Genomic DNA, 15,368 nt, shown 5'->3' on the forward strand with positions numbered 1-15,368 from the left:
ATTACTAATTGTGACACTGGGACTCACTCAGTCAGTCCCAGAGGATGAAGCCCCATCTCTCCTAACTCGGATTCCAAAGCTGCTGCTTCTTCAATCCTCTCAACCCTTCCAGGCCCCTGCCTCAGAATTAGCTCTACCAAAAGTGAGGCTTGCCCACACCCCTCCTCCCCAATGGTATAATAGACCCAATAGGAAATAACACTAGGAGACACAGACTTTAGCAAAAATGTTTAATCTCTCCTTGATGCGCTTTTATTTACAAGTACTAAATCTGAAGAACATTAAAATAGGAAATAGCGGGATATTTACACAATCCAAGGGCACGAGGGGCTATGGGCCCCACTGCTTCCAACGTGGAGCGACTGAGTAACGTTTATCGGAACCACTGATCAGACCATTAAAACCATCTGTCTTCTCTCCATTTGAAATGTAGACGACGACGTTAAGGGACAGCTAATTGTGCGCTTCATCTTAAAAATATAAATCTCTTTCTAAATATATCTATCCTATCTGGTGAGGCCAAGGATTTGAGCCGCTGATTCCAAGACTGGGGGGTTGGAGTGTGAGAGTGAGTGTGTGTGTGTGGTGTGGGGGAAACAGCAGGGTTTCCTCCAAGAGGCTGAATGATAAAGAAAATGGAGTCATTGTAAATTTGGTTCGCTTGAGGGGAAAGTGGGGACCAAGAAGACAGTCCCATTGATTCTATGAAACCTGGAGCTCAGAGAGGCAGTGCCATGCTGTTTTTCCTGGTGGTGGTGCCTATGTGTGCGCATGTGTGTGTCTTCCAGGAGGATTTTAGATATTAAGGACTTAACATACCAATTACCATTCCCCCAAGGAACTGACTTTTGGATCCACTCAAGACCATGGTCTTTTCCTCCCCTCGTCTTCCCTCTGAGGCCTCCCTGTGGCACGAAGTGACCCCAGGGCTCTCAAAGATCATGCAAGTTGAGACAGGGTTTCCTAAGCTGGAGGTGCTTTGGAGGATGAGCCCAGCCAAGGACTAGCTTAGCTAAGAGCCTTCTTAGGCTCACACCCAGAAGGTGTTGGTGGGGGTGAGAGAGATGAATTCAGAGGCTACTGACTAGAGTGAAAGGAGTTTTGAAAGCCCTTATCTGCCAACCAGGCCTCTGGCCTGGGGGCACATGAACACACTCTGGCCCAAGCCAACAGAATGGTGGAGGGCAATGGAGAGAGTTGACGAGGCTTGGGGAAGGGACAGGTCAGTGCTTTGAAGCATGGAGAGGGAAACATGAGGTAGATTCAGGTCTCCTTAGAGAGATGGCAGGAAGACCCCAGCCCAATGCCCCCACTGCTCTCTGACAAAGAAACATGGATGACCATCATGCTATCTCAAGCTTCTGAGACCTCAGTGGAATTCTCAGAGCTGTCCCTGCCTGCAGTGGAGGACAGGAAAGGGCATTTGTGTTTGCCTGGTGGGTGTCCGAACATCTTTCTGACATACCCTCCTCCCCTCCTCACTAAGGCTGTTGTTAGAACTAGATGGGCCTTGGGGGTCATGTGCAGTCAATTCCTTTCTATCCATTTTACAAAGGAAGAAACTAAGGTTCAGAGGGGAACCCCCTGGTCAGGTCAATCAGTGAGTTTAGGTCAAGGCTGATTCTGGAGTCAAGATTTCTCGATCCAGTCTAGGCCCCCTCCCACTACCCCACGATGCTGGAATTGTTTCTACAGTCACCATGCTGGCTTGACTTTATGGGCCACTGGCTCACATTCACTAGGGCTGAAGAAATGGATGCCAGTTTGGCCAGCAAATCTGCCAAGGGCGGAGGGGGTTCTGCTGTAAACCAGGTGTGTATGAGAAGAACCCTCTACTCATGATTAGCCCTTTCATTGTCATACTCCTCCCCTTCCCAGGGGTCCATCCCCCATCTCTTCTTGCTCCTAAGGTACAACCAACAGCAGCACTGAACTGGACCCTTGTATGAGAGGCAGCAAAAGTAGCTGCGGGTGTTTGTGACTATCTTAGACTCACTGGTTTAGACTATGGGACAAGGTTAGCTTCAATTAGAGGCTAATAGGCCTCTAATGTAGGCAAGCCTACATTTATGTACTTTGGGAGGAGGGGGTAGGAAGAACCAAACCTAGAATGTCCTCGGGTATAGGGAAATCCCTCTCCCAATGCACATGGATTGTCTTGGAGAAGTGGTTTGCCTAGGATGACACAGTCAATATATCTTCCTGACTCCAAAAACAGTATCTTAAATGCACTGCCCCTCAAGTATAGATTATAGACTAAAAAAAAGAAATATAGTTTTTCCTACTTTTAAGTACATATGGTAATTAGAACTAGCCAAAGGAAGCACTCCCCAGTAGGGATCCTGAGGGGACTGGCTTTAATGAATAGATAAGAATGATTTAGAATTAGTACTGCCAATCATTTTGTATAAATGGAAGCTTCTAAAGTGCTTGAGGAGGTTTGAAACCAATCTGTACACTCAAGTAGGTTAAACATACCCCCTGTCCCCCTCCCCCAAATGACTGAAGTCCTTTCTAGATAGCACAAAGATCAGCCCAACTCCTATCAGAATCATGTGATTTCTGAATGAGTGGGGTCTGGTTTTCTGAAGCCTGAGTACCCCTCATGCACTGGAGGGACAGCAGGGGATCTGGTGATGACACAAGCAGGCCTCTGTGAGCATGGGCCAGTCCAGATGATACATTGGGGGCAAAGCCATTTCCCTAAATGATTTGTAAGGGCTTGACTGGATCATTTAAAGCACTTTCTCTCAGGAGCCTCATGGAAGTGAACTTAATTTTGTCTCTCCAGAGCAAAGCTGGTTAGCTACAGGGATCCTCTTCCTTACCGATGCGGAAGTCTTGGTCCAGAACCAAGGTTTCCAGGGACTTGCAAAGGGGAGAGAGGACAAAAGACCTTGGTTTGGAATGTTAGGTAGGATTCAGTCCATCACTTGGTCTGAAGATCACTCTCTAATCTTAAACTTGTATCCCTAGAGGGTTCAATTGAAGGAAACACGTGACTGAGGCCTAAGCTAAGCCAACTGGCCCCCGGGAAGTCTTTATCCCAAATCATTAAAAACTGAACAGTACTGGAAACCACGGTGGTCCCTACACATCAATCTCCATCTTGTTTCTGCAGCCTGAGACTCATCTGTCATGTTTCCCAATGGCTTAATGGTGAATGAGAATTGCCTGAGTCAATGATCAGGATTGATTCCAAAAGTAACTTCCCCAAATGACCCCTCCCCCCACCAGTGACTCCAAATTCAATTGGGAGTGGTGGGTGGGGAGAGGAGCCCTAAGGGGGAAGAGGGGAATCCAGTGAGCAGAAAAATGAACCAAACCATTCCATATAGGTCAATAAAGGGTTCTCCTTGCAGACCTAAGTCTTCGAAAACAATGGAAATCTACTTTTTGGAACTAGCCTCCCAGGGTTAATTCCCACCATCAAGGGACCCAGTCACCTCAGAGAAACAAGAGTCCTCCCTCCTCTGGGCCTCCCTGAGACCCCTTGGGAGAGACCAGGTGCCACGGGGAGAGGTGAGACTGCTAATCCCATCACAGTTAGCTGTCCCTTAAAGTACACAAAAACCTTTAGTACCATTTTAGAAGTAAACTGGAGAAGGTAAGTCTACTCTCATCCATTTTTTTTTCCTTTTACAAGAAGTGACAAATTAATTAAAAATCATAATCATCAGAATAAAAAAGGTCTAAACAACCTCTAGTATTCAACACTTGCAGTTTTAAAAAGATCAACTCAGACTAAAATCTAGCACGCTCATGCAGTAATTCGCGGGTCCTTTGCAGTCCCGGCCTTTCTGAAGACTTGGGGTAGCTTTTTCTTCCTCCTTGAAGTTTAAAAAAAAAACAAAAACGAAACCACCACACGATTAGAGGTGTTCAGGCTTCAAAGATTGTTCTGGTTGGTGATCAACTCTTGGAAGTTCCTTCCAGACCATTTGGTATGTATGTTTGTTTTTTGTTTGTTTAATTTTTTTGTCTTTCCCACTGGCTTAATTTTTTGATTCTATATCTTTTTTCTTTTTTTTTTTTCTTTTTTTTCCCCTAAATTTTCTCCTTCAGTCAACTATACAGGACCCTCCTGGGGCTGGAGATTTAGGTTGTAACCACATATATATATATACACAATTCTCTGTTTTTGAATTAAAAACTTCATTTGTTCTTACTTGGTCACTGAGGGCGTGAACGGATACAGAGCAGTCCCTCGGGGTCACTGGGATGGCCCACTGGGAGGACAGGCCTGACTCCCTGTGGTCCAAGGCTGAGGCAGCAGCAATACATATTGTGAACAGCATCATCTTGGTCTGGCTGGGTAACTGAGGAAGCATCCCCTCAGCTGTGGCTCTGGTCTTCACCAGTAAAACTACTACATGAGAACCAAACAGGCTTTCTCTTTTCTTTCTTTCCTCTTAAAAAAAAAAAAAACCCAAACCCCAAAACAACACCAAAGCCAAAAATCTCCCCCCACATCCCATCTCCACTCTGAGGTTCACCACTTGGTGCTAGATTTCAGACTGGATAGGAACTTGGAAATCCCCCAAGGGGAGAGGACGAGAGGGGAAGACAGAGGAAAGGAAAGAAGACAAGACGCAGAGAGAGAGAGAGAGAGAAGTAAAGACACTCCGGACAGATTCCAGAGCTAGTCTTATAAAGTTTTCGGCCTGCACCAGAAAAGATCAAAGTCTATAACTCTGGCCACCCTTGGCCTAGATTTGTGGGTAGTTGGTTTAGTGACTGGTAGTTGGGTATACTAAATACCTAGAGAGTGATGTTCAGCCATAGGTCTCGGGGGTCTTATGGGGGATTCCCAAGCACTTCCACCGACCAATGGGTAGCCTCTCATGGTTGAGCATGGGAGTTATTGGTGGTATAAGTGGCACAGAGACAGTAGTTAAGTTAAAAATAGACACCATCCAGGGGACAAGGCCAAAAAAATACTCATTTCGTTGAGGTGGTTGTGTGAGGAAAGAAGAGTTTCAAGCACAGTTGGTGGGAATAACCTTGGTGATGATGGTGACGATGACGTACAGTGAGGATGAAGGTGATGAAGAAAGATGGCAGTAGTGGAAGGCCTGGTGAGTGATGCCATGTTCAACTGAATCCACAGGAAACCCTCTGACTCTATTTCTTCTGCCTAGAAGAACAGAGCTTGTGGCCAGCTGGATAAGCCTCAAGGGTGACCGAAGACTTGGGCCTGACAAAAGTTAGTGATTCATTCCTTCTCCCTGTTAGCCAAAACATCTGTCCAGCCATTGACGACTCCTTTCTCTCCTAGCCCCTTTACCAGGCCCAATTTCAACAAGGGTCCCCTAAACCAGAGGACACAGAGAAAGCGGAGGAGGGGGTGGTGGTGGCGTTTGCACCTGGCCGAGAATAGCTCCACTCACTCCATCCAACACCCAGATCTAGGAGGCTCCTCTGGAGCCAGCGTCTCTGTGGCTCAGTGACTCAACCACAAGAAATAAGAACTCTTGCCTGTAGGGTCATGATTGAACCCTGGGGGAAGGGAAAAAGAGAATCTTGCCATGCCTTGCCTCTTTCTTTCCAATAGTGAGGGATGGAAAAGGGGTTGGTCCTTTCTCTGCTCCTACGCATCTCTGTTAATGGCATGAGGGGCGTTTTCACAGGTGACCACAACCCAGGGCCAAAGGGGGATGGGCCCGGAGGCTTCAAGCCCTTTTCTGGAAGGAAGTCAGACAGAAGGGGACTCCAGACATGGCAAAGCTCTCCACTGAATGACTTTGTCCAGAGCCAGGTGTATCCCACACCAAGCCACTTCAAGGGTGGGTTTTATCCTTTGGCCCTTGGAAGAAGGTGTACTGGGGTTTGAGAAGGTCATGAATCTAGGAAGCCCATGGATAGGGAGCAGGCTGGCGCTTGGGATGATGGGAAGGAAGAAAGAAGCAGGGAGTGGGGAGGGACCGGGAAGAGAGAGGGAGAGAGTGGGCCACACCTCCTCCTCCTGTCCCACCTGCCCAACTCCCAGCAGTCCTTGAGAAGGATGTAGGGCAGGGCCTATCTCTGGTCCCCTCAGGAGCTGCCCTCTGGTCATTCCCTGACTCTGAATTTCTTCTCTAGGTCTGGGAAGCACCTCAGTCTCTCCCATTTGTGCTGAGGGGTATTCAGATGACACGATGTGGGACAGGAAACTTCAACCCCTACTGCATACCCTCTTTTCTTTTTTCTGTGCTGCCTGGACGCTGATAACCAGTTGAACAGTCTCCCCTCTCATTTGGGGGGCGTGGGGTAGGGAGAGAAGCCAATTTCATGTCACATATAAAACCTTTTTCGTTATATTTTTTCCTTTCTATTTGTGGATTTGTAAAAGGAAATTTTTGATGTTCTGTAAGCTGTGCAAATAGAGCAGGTAAATGAGAAAGATGGGGCAGGGGGTGGAGGGGGAAGGGAGGGGGAGAGATTGGGTCCAGGGGTGACAGATGAGAGAGTGGAAGAAAACAGTCAGTCACATTTGGAGGAGTGAAAATCTGAAACCTCCATGGAAAAGGGAGTGGGGGGAGGATCCAAGACGCCCCCCTCTCTCCCAGCATCGTCCCCTAAAGGGAGCACCATTCCCACAGGGCCAGCCTTCCATGAGGAGTGGAGGCATGCACGGCTGCTGCCTCCTTGCCAAGTGATTGCGGCCTCCTTCTCTGCCTCCCACCCTGTGCCGCTGCCTGGAAAAGTCCTTCTCTCTCTCTCTCTCCCCAGGCAGGCGGGCAAGTGGGTTTTGTGATTCTCCCTCCTTCGGCAGATCGAGTGTTGGCGTTTTGCTTGGCTTGGCGGTGCTGGCTGGCTCGGGGAGGGGCTCTGGTGAATGCAGCGCGGTCCCTCACTTCCGCCCTGGCAGGGCCAGGGTGGGGGGACAGACACTGCTGCCCCTGCTGCTGGCCTCTCTCTCTGTCTTTGTCTCTCTGGTTCTCAGAGTCTGCCACTAGGAAAAAAATCACCAAGAGCCCTCCCGGGCTTTTCAGCTGCTCAGGGCCATAGTGTCTATCACCTGTTCCAGCTTACTCCGAAGCCGCTGCTTCCGTGCCTGCTCATCCTTCTCTAAAGCAGCCAAGATCTGTGGGTGAAACAAGAAGGGAGAGGCAAGTGAGCAGAGCTTACAGAAACTGGGGGCGGGGCTACTCCTGGGGTAAGGGGCCAAGGGTCACAGGATGGGTGGTCAGTAATCCCTCCGCCAAACAGATTTTTCAGCAGCCAAGTCAAATCCACCCTGGTCCATTCTTTCTACATTTTTTCTGGGAAGACCTCCACCTTCAAAGAGTCTAACCCAGGGGCAGCTAGGGGGCGCAGTGGATAAAGCACCGGCCCTGGATCCAGGAGGACCTGAGTTCAAATTTGGCCTCAGACACTTGGCACTTACTAGCTGTGTAACCCTGGGCAAGTCACTTAACCCCAACGGCCTCACCAAAAAAAAAAAAAAAAAAAGTCTAGCCCAGGCTGGCCAATTGTGAGGGCCAAAATAATTTTTACCACACAATGGTTCAGGGTCTGTCCACAATGACATCATTTGAACCATCCCGGGTTCACAGAGGCCCTTCCACATCACAAAATGCTGACTTTCCCCAACAGTAAGGCCAATAAGACTAACTGTACGTGCCCAAACCTACAAGAAAGCCCCATCCTAGGATAATCACCAACCAATCACAAAGCCCGGTCCTATATATCAAAGGTATACAAGTTGCCTCTGCAAAACTCAACAGTGCAGGGGAACCAGAATAAAACATAACTGGGAAATATTTACCAAAATAAGCAAAAATACAACATGATGCAGAGGATATTAATTTGTGGTTTTCTAAGTCAACACACCACCTGCAAGGATCTGTTTGAGTTTGAGACAAGTGCTCTATGCCCCAACCAATGACAATTCTATGTGGGCCAACCACTGAGAAGGCATCATCACACATTGTATGACAAACTCTAACCAGAGCTCTATTCTCCATATGCCGGCCCACGGGAAAGCCCCGTCTTATTACACCGGTTAACCACTGAAAAGGTTTTATCCCATGTGGTACAACCAATTAAAGTTGCTGGCCGCAGAGCACCATAATCAAAGGCAAAAGAGGGCTCCAGATTTTGAATCAGAGGAAATGGGCTCAAACTTCACCTCTGATATTGACTGTCTATGTGGCCCTGGTTGGGCCAGCTCCCTCCCTGAGCCTTGTTTTAGTTATCTGGAAAATGAAGAGGCTGAACCAAATGACTTCTGAGGTCCCCTCCCAACAATGACCCTATCTACGGTTTCAGCCTTTGCTGCTTATCGGCTCTGTGACCATGGGCAAATGAACCTCAGTTTCCCCAAACTGAAGGACTTGGACTACATGACTTTTAAGGGCCCTTCCAGATCCAATGAGGCAAAGTGGGTGGAGAGAGGGCCTTGTAATCAAGAAAAGCTGGATTCAAGTCTCTCCTCTGACATACTGGCTACATCACACTTAACCTCTTAATCTTCTGAGCAAGATCATAAGTGCGAAAGGTGATGACCTGCATTGGTAGAGGCAGCTTCTCATTTAGAGAATTCCCTATACCAGTGAAAGCTCAGGTTCAGCATTTACCCTCATGATCCCATACTTCCTAACTAATGAAATAACCAGCCTCCCTCCATAAGCTACAACTAACAACTTCCCGTCTATGTAACTTCAACTGGTGAAAAAATATGATACTTTCTTTCTTGGAGAAAATGCAATAGACCCAACCAGATGAATGCAAATAGATCCTGTGTTGAGGTTAGGAGCTGGCCTAGCCAGAAATCTGACCTTTCTTTTCTCCTGAGAGCCACAAGAAAAACCTAGCCCCCGAGGAGGGCATCCATCAAACTTAGAGCAAAGAGGGACTCTCTAGAAGCCCCCAAGTCAGATCTGCCTCCCAGGGGGCATCCGTGGGCATGACCAAATAATACAAGTCACCCACCTAGACTGCACCCACCTCTCTTGGAAGAGACTGTCAGGGAGAGAGTCTATAAGCAACAAGGAGGGAGATGCCACATTTCTACACAAGGACAGAAAGAAGTCGGGTTCTCTTGCTGTGGCCTATTAGGTTTGTACTGGACATGATCTGAGATTATCCTTCAAGGCCTAAGGTCAGGATCCACATGATCGCCCCAGTCCACATTGATCTCTCTCTTCTCGGAATCCTAGAATGTTCATTGCTGGAACCTCCTGACCATAAGCTGTCTTGGATGCTTGGTAAATACTTGACATGTTTGCAACTGTCTCTTCCTGATTGACCTGCAAGTTCCTGGAAGCCAGGGTCCAAGTCTTTCCCCACCCACTCCATAAACCCTTCAGAAGAAACCAGCACTGGGCAGGGCTATCAATAAGGCCTTTTTTGCACTGTATAATTTTTAAAACCTTGTCATGGGGTTGGAAGAAAGGCCATCAAAGCACTGGAAAATCATAACCAGGGGGAGTTTAAGAATTAAAGGAGCTGAGAGAACCCCACTTCCCTCCAAAAAATAGAGAAGGCTACGGTCTGGTGGTGACCCTTTTAAAGCCACCATAGGAAAAGGAGATTGGGATGTAGTTAAAAGGATTTAGCTAAAAATAAGGGAACATGGATTACAATATGTACATTGGAGACCACCAGATAAAGACAGAACTAAGAGCCAACAGAACTGAGTCAGATACAAGAGATAACGTTGGTATCGTCTTATCAGTTAAAGCACCCACCCACCCATCCTTTCTGCCTGTTAACCACCATAAATGAAAAGGGGGAAAGTGACCAGGAGTCTCCATCACACCATTAGGAAGCTTTGTTTAACTGTTTTCTGGGAATGTTCTTTGTAGAGGGTTGGGTCTTTAGAGAGTAACTAGTCTACCTCCCCTCCCCATTTAACAAAGGAAGAAACTAAGGTCTAGAGAAAGGGAGGGACCCGCTCATGACTCTACCATAAATTAATGAGTTGCCAGAACATCTGAACCAGTTGTCTGATGCTCACATCAGGGCTCTCTTGACAACAGCAGCAACAGTATATAAAGGAGAGAGGTGGAATTCCCATGCAGTTGGCTAAGCCCCAGGGGTCATGGAATCATGATTTTAGAACTTGAAGGGGCTTGAGCAATTGTCTAATTCACTTAGATGACTTGCCTGTGGTTATACAGGTAGTGAAGGGGCAGAGTCAGAATTTGAATCCAGGCCCTTGGACTACCCATCCAGTGTCCTTTATGTTCCACCACGCTGTTGCCAGGGGCCTCAGAATATGCTTCCTTGAGTGGGCCTGAGTCACATGTTTCTGGTTGAATAACAAGTTCCTTGAAAATTTCCCATCTGCCTTGGCACACACTTTCACAATTAGCTGGTGAGGCACCCCCTTCGTCTCCGCTCCTCAAGTCAATGGGATGAACCATTTCATCGGGTGTGTAATTGGAAACCAATTGCTGGCTAATGAAGGGGTTGGCAAGCAAGTCCCGGATCTCAGACTGCGCCTTCCACAAGGGGAATATCTCACTGCTCCATGGGTCAGGCGCTGCTGCCCTGTGGCAAGGAGGGCTGAGGCCACGGACTCACCACAAAGCAAAATGGAATCCTGGCAAGGGCACTGAAGAGAACCTCGCTTTGAACTCCAGCTCTGCAGTTTCCTACCTGGGTGACACTGGGGAGGTCTCAGCTGTAGGTCAGGCCATCTGTTGCGTCTTCTCCAGCTTTAAATTCCATGACTCCATAAAGCTACCCCATCTGCCCAGCTCATCCCGGCCCTAGCTCCAGCTGCTTGGGGATCTCTGATGTCTGAAGCCCCTCTCTCCCCTTGTTAAAGCTGCGCTGAGCGCAGTGGGGTGGGGTGGATCCCAGACAAGGAGGGCAAAGCCCCCTGGGTATTGCACTCAACTTTGTGGTTCTGGTGGACTCAGGCAGGGAGGCTGGGAGGGCACTACCTTCCAGGATCACAAAGCTGGAGTTGGAGGTCTTTTCTAGTCCTAAATCCAAGCAATTCTCACACTGTATTACCCAGAACCAAGACTTCTAATTTCTTCCTGTCTTCAAGGTCCTCCCCAATCTGGTCTCAATGGATCCTGGTCCTTTACTGGCCTGGTGCCATCTCCCCTTCTCTCCAAGACACACTGGGTACTGTCTGGTCCTGTTAGGTCAGTCTCTTTACCTACATGCCGGCCTCATTCTTCCCTCTGAGCCTTGAACCATTCCATTCCCCCGCCTGGCATGGCCCCTCCATTTCCTCAGGAAGATTCAGGGAATGATTTGGGGGTGAAGGTAGTATCGGTGAGCCAAATGATGTTGCACGTGTAACCAATGTTGATGAGTCCCTGTGGACTGACTGAGGCAGATGTAGAAGCAAGAGCTCTGTCACTAACTGTGTGGCTTTGGACAAGACACCATCCGTCTCTGGGCCTCAGTTTACTCAACCATAAAATGCGGGTGCTGGACCAGGCCAGAGGTTAAGTTCTTTTGTGTCCTGGACCCCTCTGGCATAAAGCCCATGGGCCCCCTCTCTGAATAGCATTTCTAAATGCATAAAGCAAAATACGGAGAATTATGAGGGAAACTAATTATATTGGAAATACAGGTACTCAGATACTAAATTTTTAAAAAGCCAAATTCCTGGACCTTAAGTTAAGAACGCTTGGACCAGATGATCCCAAAGGTTCCTTCCAGCTTGGCTGGAGATGAAATTATCTGCTAGAGGTTCTGGACAAAGGAACTGGAAGACGTAAGGGCTGCTGGCAGCAAACATAAAAGGTCAGACTGATGCCTCTGGGCTTTCCATCACTGATAGTCAGGCACCCCAGGGGCTCTATTTTATCATCTAGCTTTGTCTTGTCTTGTTCTGCACATGGGAAAGACACGATCCAGGCTGTACTTTAAGAAGATTTATCTAAAAGCACAATCAGGTGGAGACGCTAGAGAAAGCCCAGAACCACCCAAAATATCAGCGTCAGAAGAGGAACCTGAGAGGACACAGAGTCCAAACCTCTGGTTTTATGGAACCTGAGGGAGGCCCAGAGAGGCTCCTATTACAGTTGAGATGCTACCTACCCAAGTACCCCAAACCAGTGTCAGCTTGGAGGCCTGATGGATACCAGAATCAGAATTCTGCTTGGAACCCTGGCCTTAATAAGCCGGCTGGTGGGGCTCAGGTGACCCTGTACCCCTCTGGTCTCCCAGAAGCACCGAGGAGGGAAGAGAAAGCCACAGGAGACTATAAGCAAAAGCTTCCCTGTTGTGCACGGTGCCAAGCAGGAGAACCAGCAATTGCAAAACCTGAAGTGAAAATTAATTATGATTCCCATTCAGCACCAATGACGGCACATTATTGCAACGAACAACAGGAAAAAAAAAAAAAAGATTCGCTCTCATTTTGCATCAAAGACGGGTTGCAGTTGGGCTCTGCGTAATTGTGTCTAATGAATGAAAACAAACAAAAGAAACAGCTGCGATTTATTAATCCCATTACCGGTAAGAAGAGAAGTTCCCTGGAGCGGTGAGCACCAGATTCCCTGTCCCCGTCCCTTGTATGTCTGCCCACCCAGGGATGGGTGTGAGCCGTCAGTCTATGTTTAACCCATGAGGGACTTGGATAAAATGAACAAGATGCATCTGGGAGGGGGGGGGCAGATTTCAGGGGCCCCAAGATCTGTGGATCGATTTTAGGAGGTCCATGAACTTGGATGGGGAAAAATTACATTTTTATTTTCACTAACCTATAACTAAAATTTCATTTTTCCTTCGATTTTTTCCCCCTTAAATATGATTTTGAGTAGGGGAATCACAGGTTTCACCAAACTACTGTCCAAGGATACACACATACACAAAAATATTACAACCCCCTGGTCTAATGAAAAAGACTTATAGGATCACAGGATTTAGAGACCAAAGAGACCAGAGATTGGTGATCTAGTCCAAAAAGGAATGAATGAAAAAGCATTTATTAAGCACTTCCAATGTGCCAGGCAGTAGGGCCACAAACAGAAAAGACAAAATGCTCCCTGCTCTTAAGGAACTCACATAAGAGGAAATGCAGCTGCAAGGCAGGTGGAAAGGGCCGGATGTCCTCAAGGTGTAGTGTGAGGGTAAATGGCAAAGGCCCATGGGTCTTTAGGGACAGCTTGGATTATATGGTCTTTGAATATTCCTTCCAACTCAGGCTCTCTGTTACTCTGTCAGTGTCGGTTTCATGGAGAATAGCCATGCTTAGTCCAACTACCTAATTTTACGGATAAAGAAATAGTGACTCAGAAGGGTTAAACACCTTATCCACAGTCACACAGGTAGCAAGGCATGATACTACAACTCAAACACAAGCCTTCAGACTCCACACTGAGTGTGTTTTCTCTCTCTCTCCTTTCTTTCTCTCTCTCTCTCCTCTCTTTCTCTCTCTCTCCTCTTTCTTTCTCTCCCTCCCTTCCTCTCTCTTTCTATCCTCTCTCCCTTTTCTTCCTCTTCTCTCTACCCCTTTCTTTCTTTCTTTCTTTCTTTCTTTCTTTCTTTCTTTCTTTCTTTCTTTCTTTCTTTCTTTCTTTCTTTCTTTCTCTCCCTCTCTTCCTCTCTCTCTTTCTATCCTCTCTCCCTTCTTTCTTCCTCTTCTCTCTACCCCTTTCTTTCTCTTCTCTCTTTCTCGTTCTTTCTCCCCCTTCTCTCTCTCCCCCTTCCTCTGCCCCTCCCATCACTGGGCCCCAAAGCCCAGCTCAGCCACACACTGCTGTGTGGCAGCTCAGCTCTTAGCAGTCCATTGTTCTAGGCTTCTAAAAAGCCTGGCTTCTTCTCAGAATGTGACCCTTTGAGAGGGTATCCAACTCTGTCTCTGCAGAAGGATTAAGGATTAAGAACCCCCAACAAGACAAAACAGTTGCATTTATCAACCACCTTTCCCCCCCTCCTAGAGCTTAAAGCTTTCATTTTGAAGGGGCCACTCAGGAGGTGACCGAGCGATCAGCTCAACTCCTGCTAAAGTCTTTCTTATACAGCGTCTGGCTGGTGGTGAGAAAGGCATTTTGGGAATGCTAAAGCACTATATAAATGTGAATTATCATCATCTGAATTTCCCCTCCCCCTTCCCCAAGACATCTGTGGCAAGGGAAGAACTGAATATTATTATCCACAAGGGGCTAACGAGGTGGTGGTGGGGAAGGGGGAGGGGAGCCTCCCATCAAAGGAGAGGTGATAAAGTGAACAGGTGGCCAGAAACACCCCAGCCTGGCCTTCAAGGCCCTCCACGCTTTAGCTGTGACTCTTTTCCCAGCCTCAGCCTTCATTACTCTGGGACCAGTATATCTTACACTATAGTTAAATTCACTGCTCCCCCAACATAACTCATGTTTTTCTACTTCTACTCAAGCTGTTACTCCACATGGAGTCAGTACCTCCTTCTTTTCGCTATCTACTCCTCAAAGCCTAGATCAAATGCCAGTCCACCAGCAAATTTTCCCTGACCTTCTGCCTTACCAACGTGGGGCAAACAAATGGAAAGGAATCTCTCAACTATGAATACTTAGCATCTCTTCTTATGATACTGACTTGTATTGCAATTATTCATGGACACTTATTTCCTCTCCAAGCTGATAACTCTTTTGCCTAATTATCACGCTTTCATAATCAGGGCAAGGATAATTCCTCTTTCAATCTCCCCCTTCTCCGGCTTCTAAACTACCAAAACATCTCCTTTCACCCAGGTAAAGCACTCCTAAAATGACTCGGCCCTTTATGCTTAACCCTGTTTTGGTGAACATTCTTATCGATGACTTTGATGGAGATGTGCTTATTAGATATGGCCAAGAGACAAGGCTGGCAAGGATAGGTAGCATGGTGGAACAGGAATGAAACTCAATAGCATCACAGCAAGCTGAGCTTGATACAATTAAATATAAGAGGAATAAATATAAAGTTCTACACTCGGGTTCAAAAAATCAACTGCCTACTTACAAGATGGAAAAGGTGCAGCTACATGTAAAAAAAGACTCATTTGTGTGGTGCATAAGACATAGGAGTCTGGGTGTCAACAATATGACAGGTCCTTTAAATCCAATAGCAACTGAGCTTGTGTGAATAGAATCAAGGTGTCCAGGATGAAGAACGTGGTATTCCTGCTGCCTCTTGTTCTGTTTGGCTCACACAGCACTGGTCCATTTCTAGACCATAGTTTAAGATTCAGGCATTAGGGATTCTAGACGAGGCTTGGAGTACAGTCTTCATACTGGAAAATGCCAGTCTACCCCCCTCTCCCCCCAAGCTTCCTCGTCTTCAGGCTAACCACTCCAAGCTCCTTCAAATGATCCTCAAACGTCTTGGACTCAAGGCCCTTTCCCATCCGGTTTACTCCCCCCCAGATGCTTGCCAGCTTATAAATACCCTTCTAAAACTGTCTTTAACTGAACTGAAAACAAGACTGCAGTTGTGGCCTGACCAGGGTGGAG

The 15,368-nt window shown here is 47.3% G+C and overlaps 1 protein-coding gene across 2 annotated transcripts in view; it reads right to left on the minus strand.

Annotated features, from left to right (window-relative positions):
* Positions 1-216: 216 nt before the first annotated feature.
* Positions 217-15,368, minus strand: part of PLXNA1 (plexin A1) — a 314,962-nt gene continuing 299,810 nt past the window's right edge. For both annotated transcript variants that reach the window (XM_044004450.1, XM_044004458.1), the window contains exon 32: positions 217-7,066. In XM_044004450.1, coding sequence (XP_043860385.1) covers positions 6,971-7,066 — 96 coding nt within the window. In that variant the 3' untranslated portion in view covers positions 217-6,970. The remainder of the gene's footprint in view (positions 7,067-15,368) is intronic.

This window comes from Dromiciops gliroides, chromosome 1 (genome assembly GCF_019393635.1).
Source record: "Dromiciops gliroides isolate mDroGli1 chromosome 1, mDroGli1.pri, whole genome shotgun sequence".
NCBI classification, from domain to species: Eukaryota; Metazoa; Chordata; class Mammalia; order Microbiotheria; family Microbiotheriidae; genus Dromiciops; species Dromiciops gliroides.